Source organism: Gracilinanus agilis, chromosome 3 (assembly GCF_016433145.1).
Source record: "Gracilinanus agilis isolate LMUSP501 chromosome 3, AgileGrace, whole genome shotgun sequence".
Classification (NCBI taxonomy): domain Eukaryota; kingdom Metazoa; phylum Chordata; class Mammalia; order Didelphimorphia; family Didelphidae; genus Gracilinanus; species Gracilinanus agilis.
This window is the reverse complement of record NC_058132.1, coordinates 71842324-71865450: the sequence shown is the minus strand read 5'-3', so window position 1 is coordinate 71865450 and position 23127 is coordinate 71842324. Positions and strand designations below refer to the sequence as shown.

The window sequence follows — 23127 nt, the reverse complement described above, 5'->3', positions numbered from 1 at the left end:
GTGGAATTGTGCTTCGGCTAAGGGGGGTTAGGGAGGTTTGGGGAGAGGGAAAGAACATTAAACGTGTAACTATGGGAAGATATTCAAAATAAAAATTAAAAAATTAAAATAAAAGTCAATCCTAGAGACAGGAGGTCCTGGATTCAAATCTTGACCCAGACACTTCTTATCTGTGTGACCCTGAGCAAGTTACTTAATCCCCATTGCCTAGCCTTTACTGCTCTTATGCCTTGGAACCATTACACAGTATTGGCTCTAAGACAGAAGGTAAGGGTTATTTTTTTTTAAGGAAAGATTCAATAGACTGTGTCAGAGATGGCAAAATTCCTGGAATGCCCCCCCCACACACACACACACACCCCTCTACCTCTTCTAATTTCTGGTTTTCTTGGTGACTGAGCTCTCCTCACCTTCTACGTGAAGCTTTTCCTGATTCCCCTAGCTATTAGTGCCATCCCTCCCTACTTGCTTTTTATTCATTTTGCATATATTTGGAATATACTTGCATATCAGAAGACTACTGGCTACATATGTACATGTTTCCTCTGTTAACATTTAAAATCCTTGTGGGCAAAGACTTTCTCAGTGCATGGACATAATAGACACTTCATAAATGATTGCTATTTGATTGAATATAAGGGATAGAGAATAGTCCAATCTATGTGAAGGAGAATAGCACAGGCATCAAATGTCAGTGTTGGTGGGCAATGGAGACCAGACCTTGGGTAGAAGGTGGTGTGATCAGAGAGATCCAGTAGAGAACATGCCGATTTTAAAATCATATATTACATGATACCCGATAATGCCCCATCATACCACTACATGATGGGGGGTTGGGGGGAGCATTTCCTGAGGGATGAAAAACTATGGGCTCCCATAGCTTGAAAAGTGATAAAATGGTGGGGGAGGTGGAAAAAGATAAGGCTGTGCTGAACCAGGAATATATAAAGAGGAATGTTGTTGGCCTGGGAGGTGGCAATGGTATAATCAGGAGGCTGTATGAGGAGTGTGGCTAGCCTGAAGATGCCACTGGAGTTTCTGCTTAGCCTTGAGACTGGTTTTTAGCCTTTCCTCAGCTCCAGGGCTGGCCGGTTATGGGGCTGTACATGGGCCCACTTGTGAGAGGCTCAGCTGTGTGGTCGTGTAGCAGATTGCCCAGTGTTTCCTCCTTTGCTTTCTCTTTCCCAATCTGGTATCAGTTTCCCCTGGGTATTTATGGCGCAGGGAGTTGGCAGGGCTGAGGGGATTTCCCAGTGAGCAGTACAATTGTGACATCTTGTGTTCTGATGCTCACTAGAATTAAAATCGACTCAGTGGAAAAGAGCATGGTTCTGATTCACTGAGATTACAATTATAAAGAAAATTAGCTTTTGAAAATTTAACAGGGCGGTTTTTGTTCCTCAAACAAAAGCATAGAACTGGCATCGACAAGATAACCGATTCCCTTCACTCCTGATTATCCACACCATTCTAATGATGAGCTGGCACTCTGAAAACCCTACCTCTTCCCATTGCTCAGTCCATGGCCAAAGCAGGTTAACCACTCTGTTAATCTGAGCTGTGTCCAATTCAGACAATAGATATAGCATTGAAAATCTTTGCCTGTAACTAAATACTATCTATATGAGGAGACCCAGGTCTTGGGCTTGGCTCTGCCATTAACTATGACTGTAGCAAGTCACACATACCCCTATTTCATGGGCTTCATTTTTTTCTGTCTGTCTAATTATGGGGTAGTACCAGACGGTCTCTTAGGTTCCCTTCAGCTTTGACATTCAGTGACTGTGCTTTTAAATTATTTTCTCGTTTTCCTTGTTTGCCATCATCTTCTTTTCTCTTCCTAAAATTTGTCTTATTCGAGGGAAGTTGCCTATGCTACCTTCTAACCCAGAAGCAAGAAGAAGAAGAGGATGGGATAAAGAAAGCTGGAAGAGGAGAACCTAGAGACCTTGGGGAAAGTATTTCAGAATCACTTTGAGATAGCTGGCCCATTTCAAGTCCAATATCCTAATTCTAGTTGGTGGACCTCACCTGTACTCACTCTATGACTTGAAACCCAGGGAGAAAAGGCTGGCGGGGAAGAAGGAAGTGAGAATACAGTAGGGGAATCTCCATTCTACCTGTTGGATGAAAAAAAGAGTTCTAAAGCTTCCTTATTTTATAAGGCTTTCTAGTATTCACAAGAAGGGAGAGCTGGGGGCCCTTATGATGAAGAGTCATTTATCACATTTTCCTTATTGCAAACCCAAGATATTGTTCAAGATCCCTCTCTAGGCTGTTGTATTTCTAGAGGTAGAAAACCATTTGTCTGGAGTAGCCAGTCAGTTCTGGGGCTTGTCCAGTCCTGAATGACCATGACTGTACTCCCCAAGTTTAAGATGTCCACTTTACTGAATCCGATTAGGCACTGATGGTGATGATGCTCAGACTCTCAGGAAAGCAGCATACAAGACCAGTTTGGCCGAGGCATGTGTTCTAGTCCATTATGCAATTTTTATATATATGCAACTTGAAGCAAAGAATAACACTAGAAACTCATGTACTTCCCCTGTTTCTGAAAAATTTGTGTTTTTCATATATGGGAGAAATCTTGGTTTTGAGTCTCGGTTTCTGAACCTACTGAAAAAAGCAACTGAAGTGTCCTATCTAAGGGCAATACTACAGTTGAGTTCTTAGGAAAGTTGAGGTTTTGTTTTGAGATACAGATATGGATATGTTTTACCTGAGCATCAGAATAACTCATTTCCAAATGGTTTATGCAGCAATAACTTGGTCAACTTCCTTTAGGAGATCAGTTACAAATGATGGCTTGTTTTTTGTTGCTTTTTATTAAAACCACTGCTATGAAACACAACTTTTGTTTTGTCTTTGTTGCCAAAGATGTAGCTGTCTTTCTGTTGCTATTTTTAAATGAGCCTCATAAGCCAAATCTACACTTATTATTCTCCTATCAAAAAAGAAGGGGGGACTGCCAAGCAAACTCATGATGTTCAGTTGCATACCAGCTGCTCTTTGAAAAACAATCATTTTCCATTCAGAGCATGGGTGCACAGGGAATTCAAATAGCTTTCAATTATCTGAACTAATGGAGGTAGGGTAGCATCATTCAAATGATAATAGATGATGACCTGCTCTGGGTGCAGCCCCAGAGGACCATTAAAGATAAGGATAGAATAAGAGGTATCAGTGATAATCTCTGGATGCTATGGTGGCAAGTCCCAGAATTTCCCCCTGCCTACATGAAAGACTGGCCCAATAATGGCCCCCCTTTCAATTCTATTTTGTACCCAGCAATGATAGTGGAAGGAAGATGTGAGCTTTTAAATGTAGTGTTTTTGACTGATGAGTGTTCTTGGCCTAGATGGAAAACCTATCCAAGAAACATAAATGGGTAGGGAAAATGGACATTAGGCCAACTAAGCAGTGATGGAGAGGTACCCACAGAGTTCATAACTAGTCCACAATGTGGATAAACTATATATAGGCAATCATACTTATTGTAGTGGTCACAAAATGGTAGACAGAAAATGAATGGCACTATGGATGCAAAAGAATCTTTTATCAAAAAATTTGGGACTACAAAGATAGTGATGAGTTGGAAATAGTCTATGAGCTGGCCCACTGGATTCTCCCGTTATCCCTTTTGCTTTTTATTCACTCCTTTACCTATATTTGATCCACCCTCTTGGAAACCACTTTAGTTACCACCACCACCAATTGTTTCTTCAGACTTCAGAATGTAATGAAAGCCATTTGGAAAGAATGGCAGCCTTCCAAAGTTAGCTTCTTTTCATATCCTTACATTTAAATTCAAGGTAGGAAAAGGGTTCTCTTCTTTCTTTTAGCTCTTCCTTCTGATTCTCAAGTGACTTCTGGCTCTTAATTGAAGTTGTGGGGTCATGGGATTTCAGAGCTGGGAATCTTCTAATGTAGCCTTTTTGTTGTACTCACCCAAGGTGAGCAGTGGCAAAGCTAAAGATGGCACTCATGGCTCCCAACTCCCTGTCCAGGGCTCATTCTGTATACTGTGCTAACCTACTCTACAAAATCCCCGACTAAATTGGTGTTCTAGAACTTTAAAGTGCTCAACGTTTGCTTTCAACTCTTACTACAGTGATCCATCAGTCCATATTTATTGAGCATCAAACATGTCTAAATCACTGCAGGGATGCAAAGATATAAAAATATACAAGTCCTAATTTTTGTATGCTCTTGGAAAGCTATGTGTAAAGTGGAAATTGGGAGTTGATTTTCATCAGCCTTGTACGTCGAGGTTTTTGATTTGAGGATAACAAAAAATAAATCACATTTTAAGGAATTAAGACAAGATCATTGATCACCAACACTTAGCTATGTGTGGATTGCAGGATCTGACAAATTCAAATGATGTTGTGACTAGTATTGCTTTAATGAAAAATTAAGTCATAAAAACAAAATCTCTGAAATTGTGATAGCTGTCATTATTAGGAATTTTTTTAGCTCTTTGAGAGCAGTATCACAATTTAGAGCCCTCACAAGTAACTTCATCCAACCCCAATCCATGCAGAATGCTTTGATAATATCCCTGACTGGTGGTCATCCAGGGTCTGCACTGTGCCTCCTATGAATAGGGAAGCCCATAGAGAAGGGGAAATCTATGCAAAGCCTCCAAAGCAGTGATTCCCAAAGTGAGCACTACCGCCCCCTGGTGGGTGCTGCAGCAATCCAGGAAAGTGGTGATGGCCACAGGTGCATTTATCTTTCCTATTAATTGCTATTACAATTTTTTAAAAAATTAATTTCCAGGGGGCTAAGTAATATTTTTTCTGGAAAGGGAGTGGTAGTTTGGGAACCACTGCTCTAAAGTATCTTTGAGCTCAGGTTTGGAGCTTAAAGAGACAGGATAGAAACTGGTCAGAGACTTAAGAACCCATAAAATGTGTGTGGGGGACAATGCTGGTGATGCAATAATTAAAACTCACATTTGTAGAGTATTTAAGGTTTACCAATCACTTCCCTTACAATACCTCCCCTCTTCCACTCCCCCAGAAGAATTTCCCATTTTACAGATGAAGAAACTGAGGCCCAGAGAAGTTAAGTGGTTTGCCTGAATCATATAGCTAGTAAATGTCAAAGGCAAATCATTTCCCTAATTTATTAATTGTATTCAACTGAAACTGCACTCACATTAATGCACAAAATGAGATATAGCTAGGAGCATACCCCTAGCCTAATGCCCCAATTTCCTATGATAATGGAATTTACATAAGAAAAAGCATGAAAACAAAGTCATAACAATGTACCAATGTCCTGACATCCTGCCACACAAATCAAGGAGTAGTATGACTTCTACACCCTCTTCACAAAATCCAACTTTCCCTTAGAATGGGTATTGTTAGGATACATTAGAGAGTAAGATTTCAAAACTGAATTTCCTAGGCTGAAATAGCAGCTATAACGCATTATAAGCCTTTCTTCAGCATCCACTTTTGTCCCTCTATTGTCCCTGGCCGGCAAAGAACTTGGCTGCTTTCAAGGTCACTGGGTCTTTGGAAGCAATGAGGCCTAGTAGGTCTCGAAGGGCTTCAGTTATATCTTCTTTATTGGGCAGCTCTTTAGAGAAAAGGTAGGCTTTCACGGCAAGTTCATGAGCCTGAAATGAAAGGGAGAAGACTAAAGAAAGTTGTCACAGGACTAGATGAACCCATTAGATTGGGAGTTCCTTGAGGGCAGGGGCTATCTTTTGCCTCCTTTTGTATTGCCAACACTTAATATGGTGCCTGGCACATAGGTGACTACTGGTAAATGTTTATTGAATTAAAATGTAAAAAGATAAGATAGAGAGGGAAACATGATCACAGACATAGAGCAGGGAAGCACTTAAGGACTGTCTAAGTCCACCTCTCACTTTATAGAAGAGAAAGTGGTCCAGAGAAGAAAGGACAGCCAAGGTCACAGAGCCAGAATCTGAGCCCACGTCTCTTTGCCCTTTGATCTGCACCTGAGCCAGTTCATCCCTTCTCGTGCAGCTTGGTGACCCCCATAGCTCACCATTCTATAGTGGTGCTGAGCCTCACCTGGACCCCCCCCCCCCCCCCTTAGCTTTAACCCAACTTCAATTCAGAACTCCTGAAGTCAAATGATCCACCAATCTCAGCCTCCCCCAGTAGGGGGCCCACTCCTGGATCAAAGTACTTTCCATTAAGCCATACTCCTAGCTCTAGAACTCTGATTTTGTGATTTTCTGGTCTCCCCTAAAGATGAAATATCAAATCCTACATTTCAGATGACTCTCTCTGAGGGTTCTCTAGCCCCTTCTGTTCCCTGCAGAAGTAGGATCACCTCTAAAGAGGCACCTGGGACACACCTACCCACCTACCTTTCCCCACAGCTAACTCAAACAGGATTTCTTTGTGAGACCAATCCTGAGCTGAAAATAACTGCAGCTACTTTGAATTTAAGAGGGTGTGTGTGTGTGTGTGTGTGTGTGTGTGTGTGTGTGTGTGTGTACATGTGCACCATTGCTAGACTCAGGCTTTTGGCGGGGAGGCAAAGTCTAATGCAATTGGGCAAATTGAGAATTTATTTCAAGTTTTCCTTTCCTTTCTATAACATACAAACTTGCCTTTGATAAATTCATCATTAGATAATGAAGTATTGCCACCGTTTTCAGGATAAAGAGAATATTCTGTGGGTTATCTTTGTCTGTGTGTTCTCGAATTTCTAAGATGGTTTCCAGGATGTGAACTGCTTCTGCTTCCTGGGCTTCATCTGCAAGAAAAGTGGATTGATTATGACAAGGCCTAAAGTAAGATTCTGGGCACCTCCCCAGTCCTTGCCACTAAGAGTTTCACCAGGTTGTATGACCTCTCTAAAACAGCCATCTTCCCCAATACTCTAACCTTCCAAGTCCCTTCATCTCCTCCATTCCCCTTCAGCTACACAGAGTGTTGTATGCACACCTCTGATCTTGCCATTACCCACAAGGGTTTCATGCCTATGATCAAGAATTATGAAATTATTTTATCCAGTCATAACCTGATATATAATTATTCTACCCTCTATACCTTAATATTCCTGGAATTATTTCTTGCCTTAGTAAGCTTTCTGCATGCAATCTTGATCCCAACTTATTTTTTCCAGCAGATTTTCTCTACAATTATCTTAATCTCACTCCAGTCTTTATTTTCTCCCCCATGTACTGTCAAGATGGATTGCTGGATGAATCAGTTTACCCTTACTTTTGAGAAACCCCAGTACTAAGCATACCTATTTTGATTTGAAGTTAAGTACCTTTTTGTTTTGGAGGCTTCTCTATTGGATAAAAGATTCCTCTCCAGAAGCCCAGATCCTGAGTTTGACCCTTGTCTTTAATTTGTTACAACTGATCATTCTCCAATGCCATAGCTGCTGAATGTTAGGAGGTCTACACACCTGTTTGTGGTTAGTCTTTGTAAGCTTCCCAAAAGGGTATAAGAGACTCTCAGGTTCAGTATCTCTTTGGAGTTGGCATTTAGTATGGTGTCTTCTCCTAGGGATACAGTTCCCAGAGTCTCAGAGCCTTTGGTTCTGTATGGAATTTCATTTATGACTCTGTATGGTGGCCAGATTAATGAGCCTATCCCTTTTTCTCCATTAAAGAGTGGGTTTTCTAACTACTTGGAAGTTCTGTATTTATTTCCAAGTTAACAGTACTAATTCTATCCCTGCCACCTGCAAACATGGTCAGGTCTCTCCTATCCTTAAAAAACCTTCACCAGATCCTACCATCTCTTCATGCTATCCTATATCTCTCTTTCATCTCTCTTTCCTTTATTGGCTGAACTCTTAGGAAGCGTCATCTATTCTCCTTGCCTTCATTTCCTCTCCTTTCACTCACATTTCAACCCTTTACATTCTGGCTTTCATTCTTATCACTCACCTAAATCTGATCTCTCCAAGTGACCACTGATCTCTTCATTGCCAAATCTTAAGGCCTCTTATCAATCTTTGTCCTTCTAGACCTCTCTGCAGCCTTGGATGCTGTTGATTACTGGATATTTTCTCCTGTGTTTTCATGACACTTTTCTCTTGGTTCTCCTTAGGAGGATTTATTTTTAGTTTTCTTTGCTGTACCATTATCATATCCTACCCATCACCTATAAACAGGTATCCCGTAAGGCCTAGCCCTGAGCTATTTCTTTTTTCTTGATGATCTACATTCTTTCTCTTGGAGACTTCCTTAGCTCACATTGAATTAATACTAGTGATACCCAGAGAGATCCATTATGTCCAGCTCCAGTCTCTCTCCTGAGTTCTAGTTCTGCATAACAAATTGCCTTTTAGATATTTCAAACTCACCATGTCCAAAAAGGACTTTATTATCTTTCCTCCAAAACTTACTTCTCTTTCAAATTTACCTATTTCTGTGTAGGGTTGTACTATTCTTCCAGTGACTAAGGTTTGCAGCCTCAATGTCATCCTCCACTTTTCACTCCCATTCACTCCACATATTCAATCTAATGGTGATGGGCTGTGAGCAGTGAGGGGCAGTGAGGGAAACAGGACCCTCACGCTCCAGGGTCTTCTATTTCTCACCAGTTAACACCATTTAAACATGAACTGCAAAATTTGTGGTTTCACCATTAGTCAAGCATGAATTGAAGAATCTGTATTGTGGATCAGTGACCCATTCTGTATCATCAATCACCTGTACTGGATCTGTAATGTTCTCTACTGGGCATCAGCTTTGTGCCTGCTCTGCATTATTAATTACTCATATTGTTCTATATTTACTTTAGTTCTGAACTGATAGGCATGATTAATACCTATTGTGGTCATCTGCTATGCTATATCCCAGTGATTCCCAAAGTGGGTGCCACTGCCCCCTGGTGGGTGCTGCAGTGATCCAGGGAGGCAGTGATGGCCACAGGTGCATTTGGGGATGGTGAATAATTGTAAGGGGGTGGTGATAGTATGTGACAGGGGGCGCTAAGTAATATTTTTTCTGGAAAGGGGGCAGTAGGCCAAAAAAGTTTGGGAACCACTACTATATCCCCTCTCTACATTCCAGAAGGGTACTGAGACATCTCCCACATTGACAAATAATGCCAGGTGGGACCATAGAGAAACATGGGGCATGTAAAACTAAGGGCTCTGGCATTCCAGAAGGATCCCCTAGGATCCCCCAGACCTGCACATGCTCTTTATTCCCTTTCCGGTGTCCTTGAGTTCACCTATGATGTGTTGAACCCAAAACCACACTTCCACTTGAATTTGGCCAAGCCCACTTTCCAGGGTTTTCAGGAAAGGTGGAGACTTCTCTGGAATGGGAGATGACTAGCCCCCAGACCCTAATAAATATGCAAATCCTTATTGACTTATTATTACTTATTGATTAACTGTGGATAGGATTCCTATCCCAGTATTTGTTGGATTGGGTGGCCTCTTTGGTTCTTTCCAGTACTTTGCTTTTACTAGCTGTGTGACCTTGGATAAATCATTTAATTGTTTTGAGTCTTCATTTTAAAAAATCTGCAAAATGAGGGTACCAATACTTACCCTCCTTACATCAGTATCTCTTTGAGCATCAAATGAGATAATGTGTGCAAATACTTTGAAACACTAGTGTCTCTCTCTATATGCCAGCTATTAAATGACAGGCATGGGTTGCCCTATGGAAGGTTGCTGATATAGTGGGGATTGCACTGTTTCTGAATGGCAGTTGAAACTATGAACCACCCAAGAGGATTAGGAAGAACCAGTACTCCTAGGAGCCCCCCAGTTCAATGAAACTGAAGCTTTTATACATCAGAATAACTTCATTTGCAATAAAATAAACCACATAACTGCAGTGACTGTTTGATAAGCCAGTACAAATGGTATTAAAAAGGTGCTTGTAGGGATGGGATGGCTGGGAGGGAGCATAAAAATAATTACCTATAGTGGTTACCTACTGTGCTGTATCCTGCATTACAATCCCTAGGCCTTTTGTTTTACTTGTTCTGGAACTGGCCTTGGCATCATTTCCTGACCAACCTTTCCCAATCATACTCTGCATGCACTCCCTCCACTCTTTCCAAATCTCCTTTAAATTTTGTATTTCCCCATTAGAATGTAGGATCCTTAAGGGCAGGAATTGTCTTGCTTACCCCTAGCATTTACCATAGTGCCTCATACATAATAAATACTTTTATAAGTGCTTTACTTATCTACCTATCATATCTATAATGGGGGTTGGTGCATGCCCAGATCATCTAAGATGGAGTCATTCATATGGAAGATCCTAGGAATCTTCTTTCAGGAGACTGGAGGATTGGAGTATGTATAGACATTGTGTTGACTGGTCAAACAGTTGAGGGCAGCCTTTTTCCACTGGTTGCACAGCTGGAACTATTTGAATCTTTAAACCTGCTTGAGAACTAGGAGGGTGAAAGACTCTTTGCTAATAGCAGGTGACACCATATAGTAAAAGGAGGCCTGAGGTTTGCCTCCTTTTCCACCGGGCACTGCCTTCTCCACCTCATTTGACACAAGACCCTGGGTAATGCAGATTAACTATGTATGGCTTCCTTCCTAAGGCTGGAACGGACAAAAGGAGCATCCACAGCTGCTCAGTTCTGTCCTCCCATCGCTCCCCTTATCCCTACTGAGACATGGTGTTTTTATAACTGCTTACAGACTAACTTCAAATTTGGGGGTTGATTTACATTAGCCTTGAAAAACAAATCCAGATAAGTGACCAGCCCACTGTGCCAGCCAGAGGGAATATCACCCCTGGCCACAACCTAGAGGCTGATGGTCAAATCCCTTAAGCTTTAAGAAGCTTTCATAGCCTGGATAAAGCCCTTGTCTCCCACCCATCTTTGGGTCTCTTTGCCAGTTGTGTTTCACAAACTCTGCCCTTTCCTCATCAGCCTGGCCAGCACAGGCCGCCCTGATTTCAGCCAAGCAGACCTACTTATATCTCCCATATTTCTTCTTATCACTAAAGGAACACCCATGGCTCTGCAGGTCTCTCAGCCTAGGTTATCTTCTGCATTATTTTCTGCCAATTCCTGTCCCTCCTCTCCAGCTAAAAATTCGTTCTCCCCAGACAGCTTTCTTTGATCACACCCATGCCTCTAATCTATGGCCCTTCCACACTTATGGACTCCATTTGTAAGCCATCACTTGTCTTAAAAGCATTCTTTGGTCACATCCTTGGTATGTTCCATGTCCCCAGCTGTTAAGAATATTGCTAGATTTTCCCTTGGCAGACAGACCGTGTGGGGCAGGGTGCTATGTAAAGTAGATTTGGGTTCTAAATTCCAGACTGGAACTTAGAAAACTTTATTCACTTTGTATGCCTCAATTTCCTCATAATTAAATGGGAGAGAAAATCCATATGACTGAAGAGCATACTCAGAGCCATGCTTGTCTTGCTCTCATATCAGCTGAGAACACAATGAATAATAAGGTGCAGTTACCTAAACCTGTGTCATTTTCCAGTTCCTTGGCCAAGATATCTGCTGGTTTCTTGCGAGCAGTTAACTGATTTTGAATGTGTTGATCTAAATATGTATGCCAGATTTCAGTTACCTGTCAAGAGAGAAAATAAAGATAGAATTTGTAAACCAGGACACCTGCCCTTCACCACTTAACTCTGGATGGCCAGGGAATCAGTGTGGGATAGAGATGCTCCTGGACACATCTCTAGAGGCTAGAAACTACCATATCCTACCCATGCCAGTTCAAAGCAGCCATGACTTTGTGTGAATATTCAGCAGGCTCATCTTATGGTAGTTGTAAGGAATTCCATGCCACCCTGGGGTGCCTTATATGGCCTTTAGTACTCCCTAGGAAGACCTGAAAAGATCAGCATTAGGGATGGAGATTGGGAAGAAGGGATCCAACTTGGTCTTACTTCATGATGATAAGATCCTTCATTTCATTTTTTTTCATTTCTGCCCCCAGAACTAAAATTTCCAAGTAGTGGAAACTGACTCCTTTCAGTACACAAACTACATTTTAGACATTTCTTATGGAAATCTTTCTAAAAATATTACTGACTTCTTTATTTCCTTAGATAGATCTAAACTTCCCTATTTCTATCAAGGAGGCCATCTGATTTCTACCAAATTACCCTCCAAAAAGCAATAATATTATACCTCAAAACAAATTCTGGAACAGCATAACCCACAAAAAGGCAAGGTGAAGCAATTTTTCAGCTCAAAACAACTTAAACAAGGGATGTAGAACACCAGAGTAGAGGTTGAGTGAAACTCACCAGGACAGGCCTTACTTCAGCAACAGACTTAGGTACAATTAGAGAAGCAGCTGAGGCTCCTGGAACTCTCAGCCACAGATGGTAAGGGGGTCAGACAACTACTCAAAAGGAGATTACAGATGTCCCTTTGCTGGTTCTGGGTACAAGCCTCTTATTACATTACCCATATGCAGAACCAGGGTACAGCTGCAGGATGAGGAAGAGCACTAGCATATATCAGCTCTTGCAGCCACAGGGGACCAGAGAACTCTGGTCACAGTTCCAAGGGATAAAAGAGTGCTTGGGGTTACTCACAGACCAGAGAAAAAGCTTGGAGAGTATTAAACACACCCTTCCTTACATCATACCACCTTGAAAGAAACAAAAGCAGATAGATTCCCCCCAGTGTCAACTCTGAAGGCCCTGAAGAACCTGAAGCTTGGAACAAGTGATCCCTTCACTATAGTTACAGAGCCTAACTTTAATATTTTTTTAAACTAAAAGAAAAAAAAAGGGAAATGAGAAAAAATGAGGTAACAACAACAACAAAAAAGAAACTCAACATATTAAGTTATTTTGGTGACAGGGTAGACTCAAACTCAGAAGAAGACAACAAAGTCAATTCTGCTGTATTCAAAGACTGCAAGAAAGATATTAATTGCTCTCAAGCCGAAAAAGAATTAATGGAGAAGCTCAAAAAGAATTTAAAAATCAAATTAGGGAGGTATAAGAAAAATGAGAGTGATATAGGAAAATCACAAAAAAAAGAGTCAACAACTTGGTAAAGGAGGCAAAAAATACTAAATTAATATGTTATAAAAAGAATAGGCACAAACATCCAAAGAAGAGAAAAACTTCTTAAAAAGTAGAATTGGCCAAATTGAAAAAGGTATGCAAAAATGAACTGAAGAGAAAAACTTCTTGAAAGACAGAAATTGACCCTTTGGAAAAAGAGGTACTAAAATTCACTGAGGAAATAACTCTTTACAGAGAAGAGCTGGCCAAATAGAAAAGGAGATAGAAAAGCTCAGTCAAAAAAAATCATGTCTTAAAAATTAGGATTGGGCAAGTGGAAGGTAATAATTCCATGAGGCATCAAGAAACAATCAAACAAAGTCAAAAGAATGAAAAAAATAGAAGAAAATGTGAAATATCTTATGGGAAAAACAACTGGCCTGGAAAATAAATGCAGGAGAGGTAATTTAAGAGTTATTAAGCTACCCGCAAGCCATGATCAAAAAAAGAGTTTAGAAATCATCTTTCAAGAAATTATCAAGGAAATTCCCTGATATTTTAGAACCAGAGGACAAATAGAAATTGAAAGAATCCACCAATTGCCTCCTGAAGAGATCCCAAAAAGGATATCTCTCAGGAATATTATAGCCAAATTTCAAAACTCCTAGGTCAAGGAGGAAATATTACAAGTAGCCAAAAAAGAAATAACTAAAATATCATGGGCGTACAGTCAGGATAACACAAGACTTAGAAGCTTCTGTGTTAAAGGATCAGAGGGCCTAAAGTATGCTCTTCCAGAGGGTAAAGGAGCTAGAACTTCAAGCAAGAATTACTTATCCAGAAAAACTGAGCATAATACTTCAGAGGAAAAGGTGGGCATTCAATAAAACAGAGGACTTTCAAACATTCCTGATAAAAAGACCAGAGCTGAATGGAAAACTGACTCTCAAATAACAAGACTCAAGAGAATCACAAAAAGTTAAGCAGGAAAGAGAAAGATATTCAATAAACTGTATATATCCCTACATGGGGATTCTTGTAACACCAAAGAACTATGTCATTGTTAGGGCATTTAGAAGAACTATACATAGACAGAGGGTGAGAGAGGTGAGTTGAATATAATGAGTTGATATAAAAATTAAATAAAATTAAGGCATGAGAAAGAGGAATGAGTTGGGAAGAAGGGGAAGAGAAAAACAGAATGAAGGGAAAAATAGAATGAAGTAAATTGTTGCACATAAAAGAGTGTTCACAGTGGCAGGGAAGATGGGGAAGGTGGGGAGGAGAGCATGTGAACCTTTCTCTCATCAGTGTTGGCTCTATAAAGGAAGAATATACAGTTGAGTATAGAAAGCTATCTTACTCTACAGTAAAGTAGAAGGGTACGTTATAAGAGAATAGAGGTGGGGCTGAATAGAAAAGAGGGCAAATTGGGGGAGGTGAAGATCAGAAACTAAACAGGAATAAACAGGATGGTATACTTATTCGTAATCAAAAGAGTGCAAAATTTTTTTACAAGTTTATCAAATAAAGGTCTCATTTCTCAAATACATAGGGAAATTAGTTGAATATATAAGAATACAAGTCTTTCCCCAATTGATAAAAGGTCAAAGAATTTAAATAGGCAGTTCTCAAAGTAATTAAAGCTCTCTTTGGTCATGCAAAAAATGCTCTAAATCACTAGTAATTAAAGAAAATCAGAAATACTTACTGGGAAAATGGCAGCATAGAAGCAGCAAGGCTCCAAACCTCCATAAAGCCCTTCACTACCAATTAAGGACAAAGGGCTCTGAGGGAACAGAAAACCAAATCTGACAACACAACAGAGCTAGGGGATCCTCCAGCTAAACCCAACTTAAAAGGTACATGAAAAAAGTGAAAAAAAAAAGCCTGCATTCTTGGAACTCTCAGGTGGGAGGGGAAAGAAAGGAGGAAGATCCCAGATCCCCTCCTCCACCTAATGTGCTGAATCTCCAGAAGATACTGGAATTCCTGGGTGGGCTGGGCCACTAATCCAAGAGAGTGCCTTGCTGGCACAGCTGTGCCAAACTCAAGGCTTTGATCACAGACAGCAGGGAAGCTGCTGGGGGAGAAACCCAGAGAGGGTGAACATACTCTCCATCTTGTGATACCCCCCCTCTTTATCTTGAGGCTTTGACCTCAGGGTACTCGAAGCAGTGTAGATCAACCACAACAAGGCTTAATCCTATCAATACAACAGATAAGAAATCTTCAGAGGGCAGGGAAGCTCCAACATCCCTCCCCCACAGACTAGAAATTTCTACATTTCTAAAGGAGAAGCTAGTGGAGCTCAAGGATGAAATAGATAGCAAGACTATACTAGTGGGTGACCTCAACCTTCCCCTATCAGACCTAGATAAATTAAACCAAAAAATAAATAAGAAAGGGATGAGAGGTGAATGAAATCCTAGAAAAATTAGAGTTAATAGATATATGGAGAAAAATAAATAGGGACAAAAAGGAATACACCTTCTTTTCAGCAGCACATGGAACACTCACAAAAATAGACCATGTACTAGGGCAACAGTCGGCAATCTTTTTGGCCGTGAGAGCCATAAACGGCTGTGGAAGGAGGAGGATGGAGGCGGAAGGCACTGGAACATGGGGCTGGGACTGAAGGGCCCCCTGGGGCACATCCTGGGGCTCTCCCCGGACTGGCCGGTCAGGAGGTGGAGCCAGATATGGCTCTAGAGCCATACGTTGCCGACCCCTGTAGTAGGGCATAGAAACATAGCAAACACATGCAAAAAAGCAGAAATAATAAATGCAAACGTATCAGATCAGAATGCAATAAAAATAGTTATTAGTAAGAACACATGGAGAGGCAAACCAAAAACTAATTGGAAATTAAATAATATGATTCTCCAAAATAATTTAGTGAAAGAATAAATCATAGAAACAATAAATAATTTCATTGAAGACAATGACAATGATGAGACTTCTTACCAAAACCTATGGGATACAGCCAAAGCAGTTCTAAGGGGGGAAATTATATCACTGAGTGCATATATTAACAAATTAGAGAGGGCAGAGATTAATGAATTGGGCATGCAACTTAAAAAACTAGAAAGGGAACAAATTAAAAATCCCCAGATGAAAACTAAATTAGAAATACTAAAAATCAAGGGAGAAATTAATAAAATCTAAAGTAAAAGAACTATTGAATTAATAAATAAGACTAGAAGCTGGTATTTTGAAAAAACAGATAAAATAGACAAAGTACTGCTAAATCTAATAAAAAAAGGAAAGAAGAAATCTAAATTAACAGTATCAAAGATGAAAAGGAAGACCTCACCTCTGATGAAGAGGAAATTAAGGCAATCATTAAAAACTATTTTGCCCAATTATATGGCAATAAATGTAAAAATCTAGGCAATATGGATGAATATTTACAAAAATATAAATTGCCTAGATTAACAGCAGAAAAAATAGAATACTTAAATAATCCACTATCAGAAAAAGAAATTGAACAAGCCATCAAAGAACTTCCGAAGAAAAAATCACCAGGGCCTGATGGATTCACAAGTGAATTCTATCAAACATTCAAAGAACAACTAATCCCAATACTATACAAATCATTTGATATAATAAGCAAAGAAGGAGTCGTACCAAATTCCTTTTATGAAACAAATATGGTACTGATTTCAAAGCCAGGTAGATCAAAAACAGAAAAAGAAAACTACAGACCAATCTCCCTAATGAACATAGATGCAAAAATCTTAAATAGAATACTAGCAAAAAGACTCCAGCAAGTGATCAAGAGGATTATCCACCATGATCAGAAGGGATTTATACCAGGAATGCAAGGATGGTTCAACATTAGGAAAACCATCCACATAATTGACCATATCAACAAGCAAACCAACAAAAACCACATGATTATCTCAATAGATGCTGAAAAAGCCTTTGACAAAATACAACACCCATTCCTATTGAAAACACTAGAAAGTATAGGAATAGAAGGACCTTTCCTAAAACTAATAAACAGTATATACCTAAAACCATCAACAAGCATCATATGCAATGGGGATAAATTAGAAGCCTTCCCAATAAAATCAGGCATGAAACAAGGATGCCCCATTATCACCTCTATTATTTAACATTGTACTAGAAACACTAGCAGTAGCAATTAGAGAAGAAAAAGGAATTGAATGTATTAAAATAGACAATGAGGAGACTAAGCTATCACTCTTTGCAGATGATATGATGGTCTACTTAAAAAATCCTAGAGAATCAACTAAAAAGCTAGTAGAAATAATCAACAACTTTAGCAAAGTGGCAGGATACAAAATAAATGCACATAAATCATCAGCATTTCTATATATTTCCAACACATCATAGCAGCAAGAGGTAGAAAGAGAAACACCATTTAAAATCACCCTAGACAATATAAAATACTTAGGAATCTATCTACCAAAACAAATACAGGAATTATATGAATACAACTACAAAACACTTTCCAAATAATTAAAACTAGATCTAAACAATTGGAAAACCATTGATTGCTCATGGGTAGGATGAGCTAACATAATAAAAATGACCATTCTACCCAAATTAATTTACTTATTTAGTGCCATACCTATCAAACTATCAAAAAAACTATTTTACTGAATTAGAAAAAACTATAACAAAGTTCATTTGGAAGAACAAAAGATCAAGAATATCAAGGGAAATAATGAAAAAAAAATGTGAAGGAAGGTGGCCTAGCAGTACCAGATATTAAACTATACTATAAAGCAGCAGTCATCAAAACAATATGGTACTGGCTAAGAGACAGAAGGGAGGATCAGTGGAATATACTTGGGGTAAATGACATCAGCAAGACAGTGTGTGATAAACCCAAAGAGCCCAATTTTGGGGACAAAAATCCACTATTTGACAAAAACTGCTGGGAAAATTGGAAAACAATATGGGAGAGATTAGGTTTAGATCAACATCTCACACCCTACACCAAGATAAATTCAGAATGGGTGAATGACTTGAATATAAAGAGGGAAACTATAAATAAATTAAGTGAACACAGAATAAATAGTATACTTATCAGATCTCTGGGAAAGGAAAAATTTTAAAACCAAACAAGAGTTAGAGAAAAAAAAGTAAAATAAATTATTTTGATTATATTAAATTAAAAAGGTTTTGTACAAACAAATAATGCAACCAAAATCAGAAGGGAAACAACAAATTGGGAAAAAATCTTTATAACAAAAAACTCTGACAGGGGTCTAATTACTCAAATATACAAGGAGTTAAATCGATTGTATAAAAAAATCAAGCCATTCCCCAATTGATAAATGGGCAAGGGACATGAATAGGCAATTTTCAGATAAAGAAATCAAAACTATCAATAAGCACATGAGAAAGTGTTCTAAATCTCTAATAATTAGAGAAATGCAAATAAAAACAACTCTGAGGTATCATCTCATACATAGCAGATTGGCTAAAATGATAGCAGGGGAGAGTAATGAATGTTGGAGGGGATGTGGCAAAATTGGGACATTAATGCATTGCTAGTGGAGTTGTGAATTGATCCAACCATTCTGGATGGCAATTTGGAACTATGCCCAAAGAGCTTTAAAAGACTGCCTGCCCTTTGATCCAGCCATACCATTGTTGGGTTTGTACCCCAAAGAGATTATAGATAAACAGACTTGTACAAAAATATTTATAGCTGTGCTTTTTGTGGTGGCAAAAAACTGGAAAATGAGGGTATGTCCTTCAATTGGGGAATGGCTGAACAAATTGTGGTATATGCTGGTGATGGAATACAATTGTGCTCAAAGGAATAATAAACTGGAGGAATTCATTGTGAACTGGAAAGACCTCCAGGAATTGATGCAGAGTGAAAGGAGCAGAGCCAGAAGAATATTGTACACAGAGACTGATACACTGGGGTAAAATCGAATGTAACAGACTTCTTACTAGCAGCAATGCAATGACCCAGGACAATTCTGAGAGATTTATGGAAAAGAACGCTACCCACATTCAGAGGAAAAACTACAGGAGTGGAAACACAGAAGAAAATCAACTGCTTGAACACATGGGTTGAGGCAGACATGATTGGGGATGTGGACTCAAAACGACCACACCAATGCAACTATCAACAATGTGGAAATAGGTCTTGATTGATGACACATGTTAAAACCTGTGGAAATGCACGTCGGCTTTGGGCAGGGGGGAGTTTGGGGGGGTGAAGGGGAAAGTAAGAGCATGAATCATGTAACCATGGATAACTTTTCTAAAAAATAAAATTAATAAAAAAAAATAAAGAAAATCAAATTAAAACAACTGAGGTACCAACCCACCACATATCAGATTGTCTATTATGACAGAAAAGGAAAATGACAAAACATGAAAGAGATATGGGAAATCTGAGACATGAATGAATTGCTGGGGTGTTGCAAACTGATTTAATCACTCAAGAGAGCAATTTGGACCTGTGCCCCTAGGGCTATAAAACAATACATACTTTTTGACCCAGCAATACCATTACTAGGTTTGTATTCCAAAGAGATAAAAAAATCAAAAAAGGGAAGGACTAATATGTACAAAAATATTTAAAGCAGCTTGTTTGGGCGGGGGGGGGGGGGCGGATTTGGAAAGTGAAAGGATGTCCATCAATTGGAGATGAGTAAGTTATAGTCTATGATTGTAATAGAATATTCTTGTGCTGTAAGAAATGGTAAGCTGGAGTTGCTTAGGAAAACCTGGAATGACTTACACGAACTGAAGTAGAGTGAAATAGCAGACCAGAAGAATATTGCACAGTAATGGGAATACTTTACAATGAACACCTGTGAATAACTATTTCTCAGCAATACAATGATACAAAACTATCCTTAAGGACTCACAATAAAAAATGCCATCTACTTCTAGAGAAAAAGAATTGAGTTTGAATCCAAACGCAAACTTTTTTCACTTTCTTAATTTTTTTTCCTGAGTTTTCTTCCACAAAAAGATTAGTATGGAAAAATGTTTTACATGATTGTACATGTAAAAACTATATGAGGTTGCTTATCATATTAAGGAGGGTGGGGGTGGAAAGGAGTGGGATGATAAGGACTCAATATTCTTTGAAAAATGTTAGAAATTGTTTTCACATGTAATTGGGGAGAAAATAAAATACATTAAAAATGAATATTGAGAAGCAACATAACATTGGATAGAGTACTAGACTGGGAGTTGGGAAGACCTGGGTTCAAATCTCACTCCAACATTTATTAGATTGTGTGGCCTCGGTAGTCTCCATTTCCTTATCTGTAAAAGGTGGATAATGTAGCTATCTCATCTCCCAGGATTGTTGTGAGGATCAAATGAGGTAATACATAAGAAATGCTCTAGAAACATTAGAATCTATATAAATCCAATCATTGTTTATCTGAATAATCATGAAAAATTATTCATAAATTATAAATTAATTATAATTCAATTAATAAATACTCTTCATTATCTTGTGCTATATATAATAGTCATTCTTTCAGGCAATGTGGAGGAGTGTATTACTGTTGACCAGTTTATACAACCAAGATTTTTGTGTTTTGTGAGTTCTTAGCTTAAAAAAATAATTGTCCCCTCTGTGCTGTCACTTCTATGTATCTATAGAAGCCTTTCTCTTTTCTAAATATGTTGCTTTTACTTTGATCGAGAGACAAGATAACCCATCTTGTTAGAGCCACAGGTAAGCTACAAGTCAGTAGGTTCCAAATGAGAGACTCTCTTTTAACTGTCTGAGCTTTATTTAATATACACGAAGTGTGATACTTTGTGATATTTTGACAAACTAATTTTTGAGCTTACTTCTGAATAAACATTAATTCATTCAGCAAACATTTATCAAGTGAGCCAGAAGGTCAGAAATTTGACATGGTTCCTGCCTTCAATAAGCTTATAATCTAATGTGGGGCTTTAAACATATCCATAGATAGTAGAGAACAGTTGAGATTTCTGGAAGAATAACCCATAGGGAAGTTACATTATTCAACATTATATATTTTTATAATTATTATAATAATATATTACATGTGACATTTTAATATATAAACATATCTTGTATTCAAAGAAAGAAAAATTTGAGCCCTTTTCATTTTTCTTTACCCTTAACATGTGATATCTGAAATTTTGTTGTTATTCAGTCATGTTCAGAGCCATGCCCAACTCTTTGTGACCCCATTTGGGGTTTTCTTGGCAAAGACACTGGAGTAGTCTGCCATTTCCTTCTCCAGCTCATTTTACAAATGAAGAGGCCAAGGCAAACAGGGTTAAGTGACTTGCCCAAGGTCACACAGTTAGTAAGTGTCTGAGGCCAGATTTGAACTTACAAAGAGAAGTCTTCCTGACTCCAGGCTCAGTATTATAAGCACTGGGGTGCTACCCTAGCTGGCCCATATCTGCAATTAACTACCCCCAAAATTCCTTTTCTCCTCCCACAAGTGGACTCCAATATGAGTTAATTACCTTGCTCTTAGGAATATGGTGGGATATACAACACTGCATTTGGTTGAGTTTTAATGCTAATCAAGCAGTAACATGTCAGGTATTTCCCATGAACCCAGCATATATCTAACTTTGGTGAGAAGAATAGCAGTGAAGTCTCAAGATATGAACATGGCTAAAGAAAACAGTCACTCCAAACGCATACACCTTTCTACTCCACTTATATCTTACACCTCCATCCATGTAACCTTTGATCCAGAGACATTGCCTTCCTGGTTATTCCTGGAACAAGACACTCCATCTCTCAGCTCTAGGCATTTTCTTCAGCCATCCCCCATGCCTGGAATGCTATTCTCCCTCCTCAGCAGCCTGCTGGTTTCCCAGGCTTCCTTTAAGTCCCAACTAAAATTCTATCTTCTCTGGGAAGACTCTCCCATCCCCTCTTAATTCTAATACCTTCCCACTGTTCTTTCCTCTTCATCTTGTAAATAACTTATTTATATGTATTTGTTTGAATGCTATCTCCTCCATTAGACTGAGAGCTCCCATTTCTTTGTATTCCCAACACTTAGCATATGGCTCGGCATATAGTAGGTGTCCAATAAATGCTTACTGACTGACTGACTGACTGATCCGAATGAGATGAACATAAATAGGTGATGGTGGGTCAGGCTCCTCAGGACCTGATTTTTGTCTCTGTTGACTCACCTTTGTGTAGAGGGAATCTGCTATATCCATCTTATTCTGGTGAATGAAAACATTACCCATGAGGAAATATCCTCCTGAGGTTCTGATATCTTCTGATCCATATACACAGCTGGCAAAATAAATCTGAAGGAAGGATAGAGAGCAGTTTGGGCAAGTTATCTAGGGAGTTACTGAAGCTTTTGGCTGCTAACGTCTTTACCCAGTGACAAAATCAATCAGTAAGTCTTTCTGGATTGCCTGGACCAGGTGCTCTAAGAACACACACATTAAAAAGTTTGTTTTTTTTTTAAATATGGTCTTTGCCTCAAGAGAATATGACTGAAGACACAGGTCACAGAAAACAATGAGGAAATAATAACATGTATTCTCAAGGGTCACTATGGCCAGAAAGTGGTGGGAAAGACATTATTAAGGAATCATATGATCAGAAGAGGAAAAGGGCTGATCTGTCAGCAATAATGAGAAATGGGAAAGTTTGGAAAGTCTTAGAACAAAGACCTGGGTGCATCCTTTATGCATGATTTATGGGATGATTTAAATAAGCATGGAAGGAGGGGCAGGTAGGTGACTCAGTGGATAGAGATAAGGCCTGGAGACGGGAAATCCTAGATTCAAATCTGACCTCAGATAACTTCCTAGCTGTGTGACTCTGGGCAAGTCATTTAATTCTCATTGCCAGCCTCTTACCACTCTTTTGCCTTGGCACTAATACACAATATTGATTCTATGACAAAATGTAAAAGTTTAAAAAAAAACAAGTATGGAGAGACAGTGGAGGAGTGCTGGCTTCAGAGAGAACACAGGTTCTTATAAATAGGTAGAATACAGTTAATTAAAAACAAACTTTGAATTAGGGTTGGAGAGCTAGAGGAGGGATGCTATCAGCTGCCCCCTTCCCTTCCCTTCCCTTCCCTTCCCTTCCCTTCCCTTCCCTTCCCTTCCCTTCCCTTCCCTTCCCTTCCGAGAACCTGGAACCCAGTGGAGATGGAGACCACACACATACTTGAGCCCAGGAGAAGTATCTGCCA

The 23127-nt window shown here is 39.2% G+C and overlaps 1 protein-coding gene across 1 annotated transcript in view; it reads right to left on the bottom strand.

Annotated features, from left to right (window-relative positions):
* Positions 1-5476: 5476 nt before the first annotated feature.
* Positions 5477-23127, bottom strand: part of ZMYND12 (zinc finger MYND-type containing 12) — a 36676-nt gene continuing 19025 nt past the window's right edge. Inside the window, exons 3-6 of the mRNA XM_044668759.1 lie at positions 22100-22222; positions 11427-11538; positions 6605-6750; positions 5477-5632 (exon numbers count right to left, since the gene is read on the bottom strand). Coding sequence (XP_044524694.1) covers positions 5477-5632; positions 6605-6750; positions 11427-11538; positions 22100-22222 — 537 coding nt within the window. The remainder of the gene's footprint in view (positions 5633-6604; positions 6751-11426; positions 11539-22099; positions 22223-23127) is intronic.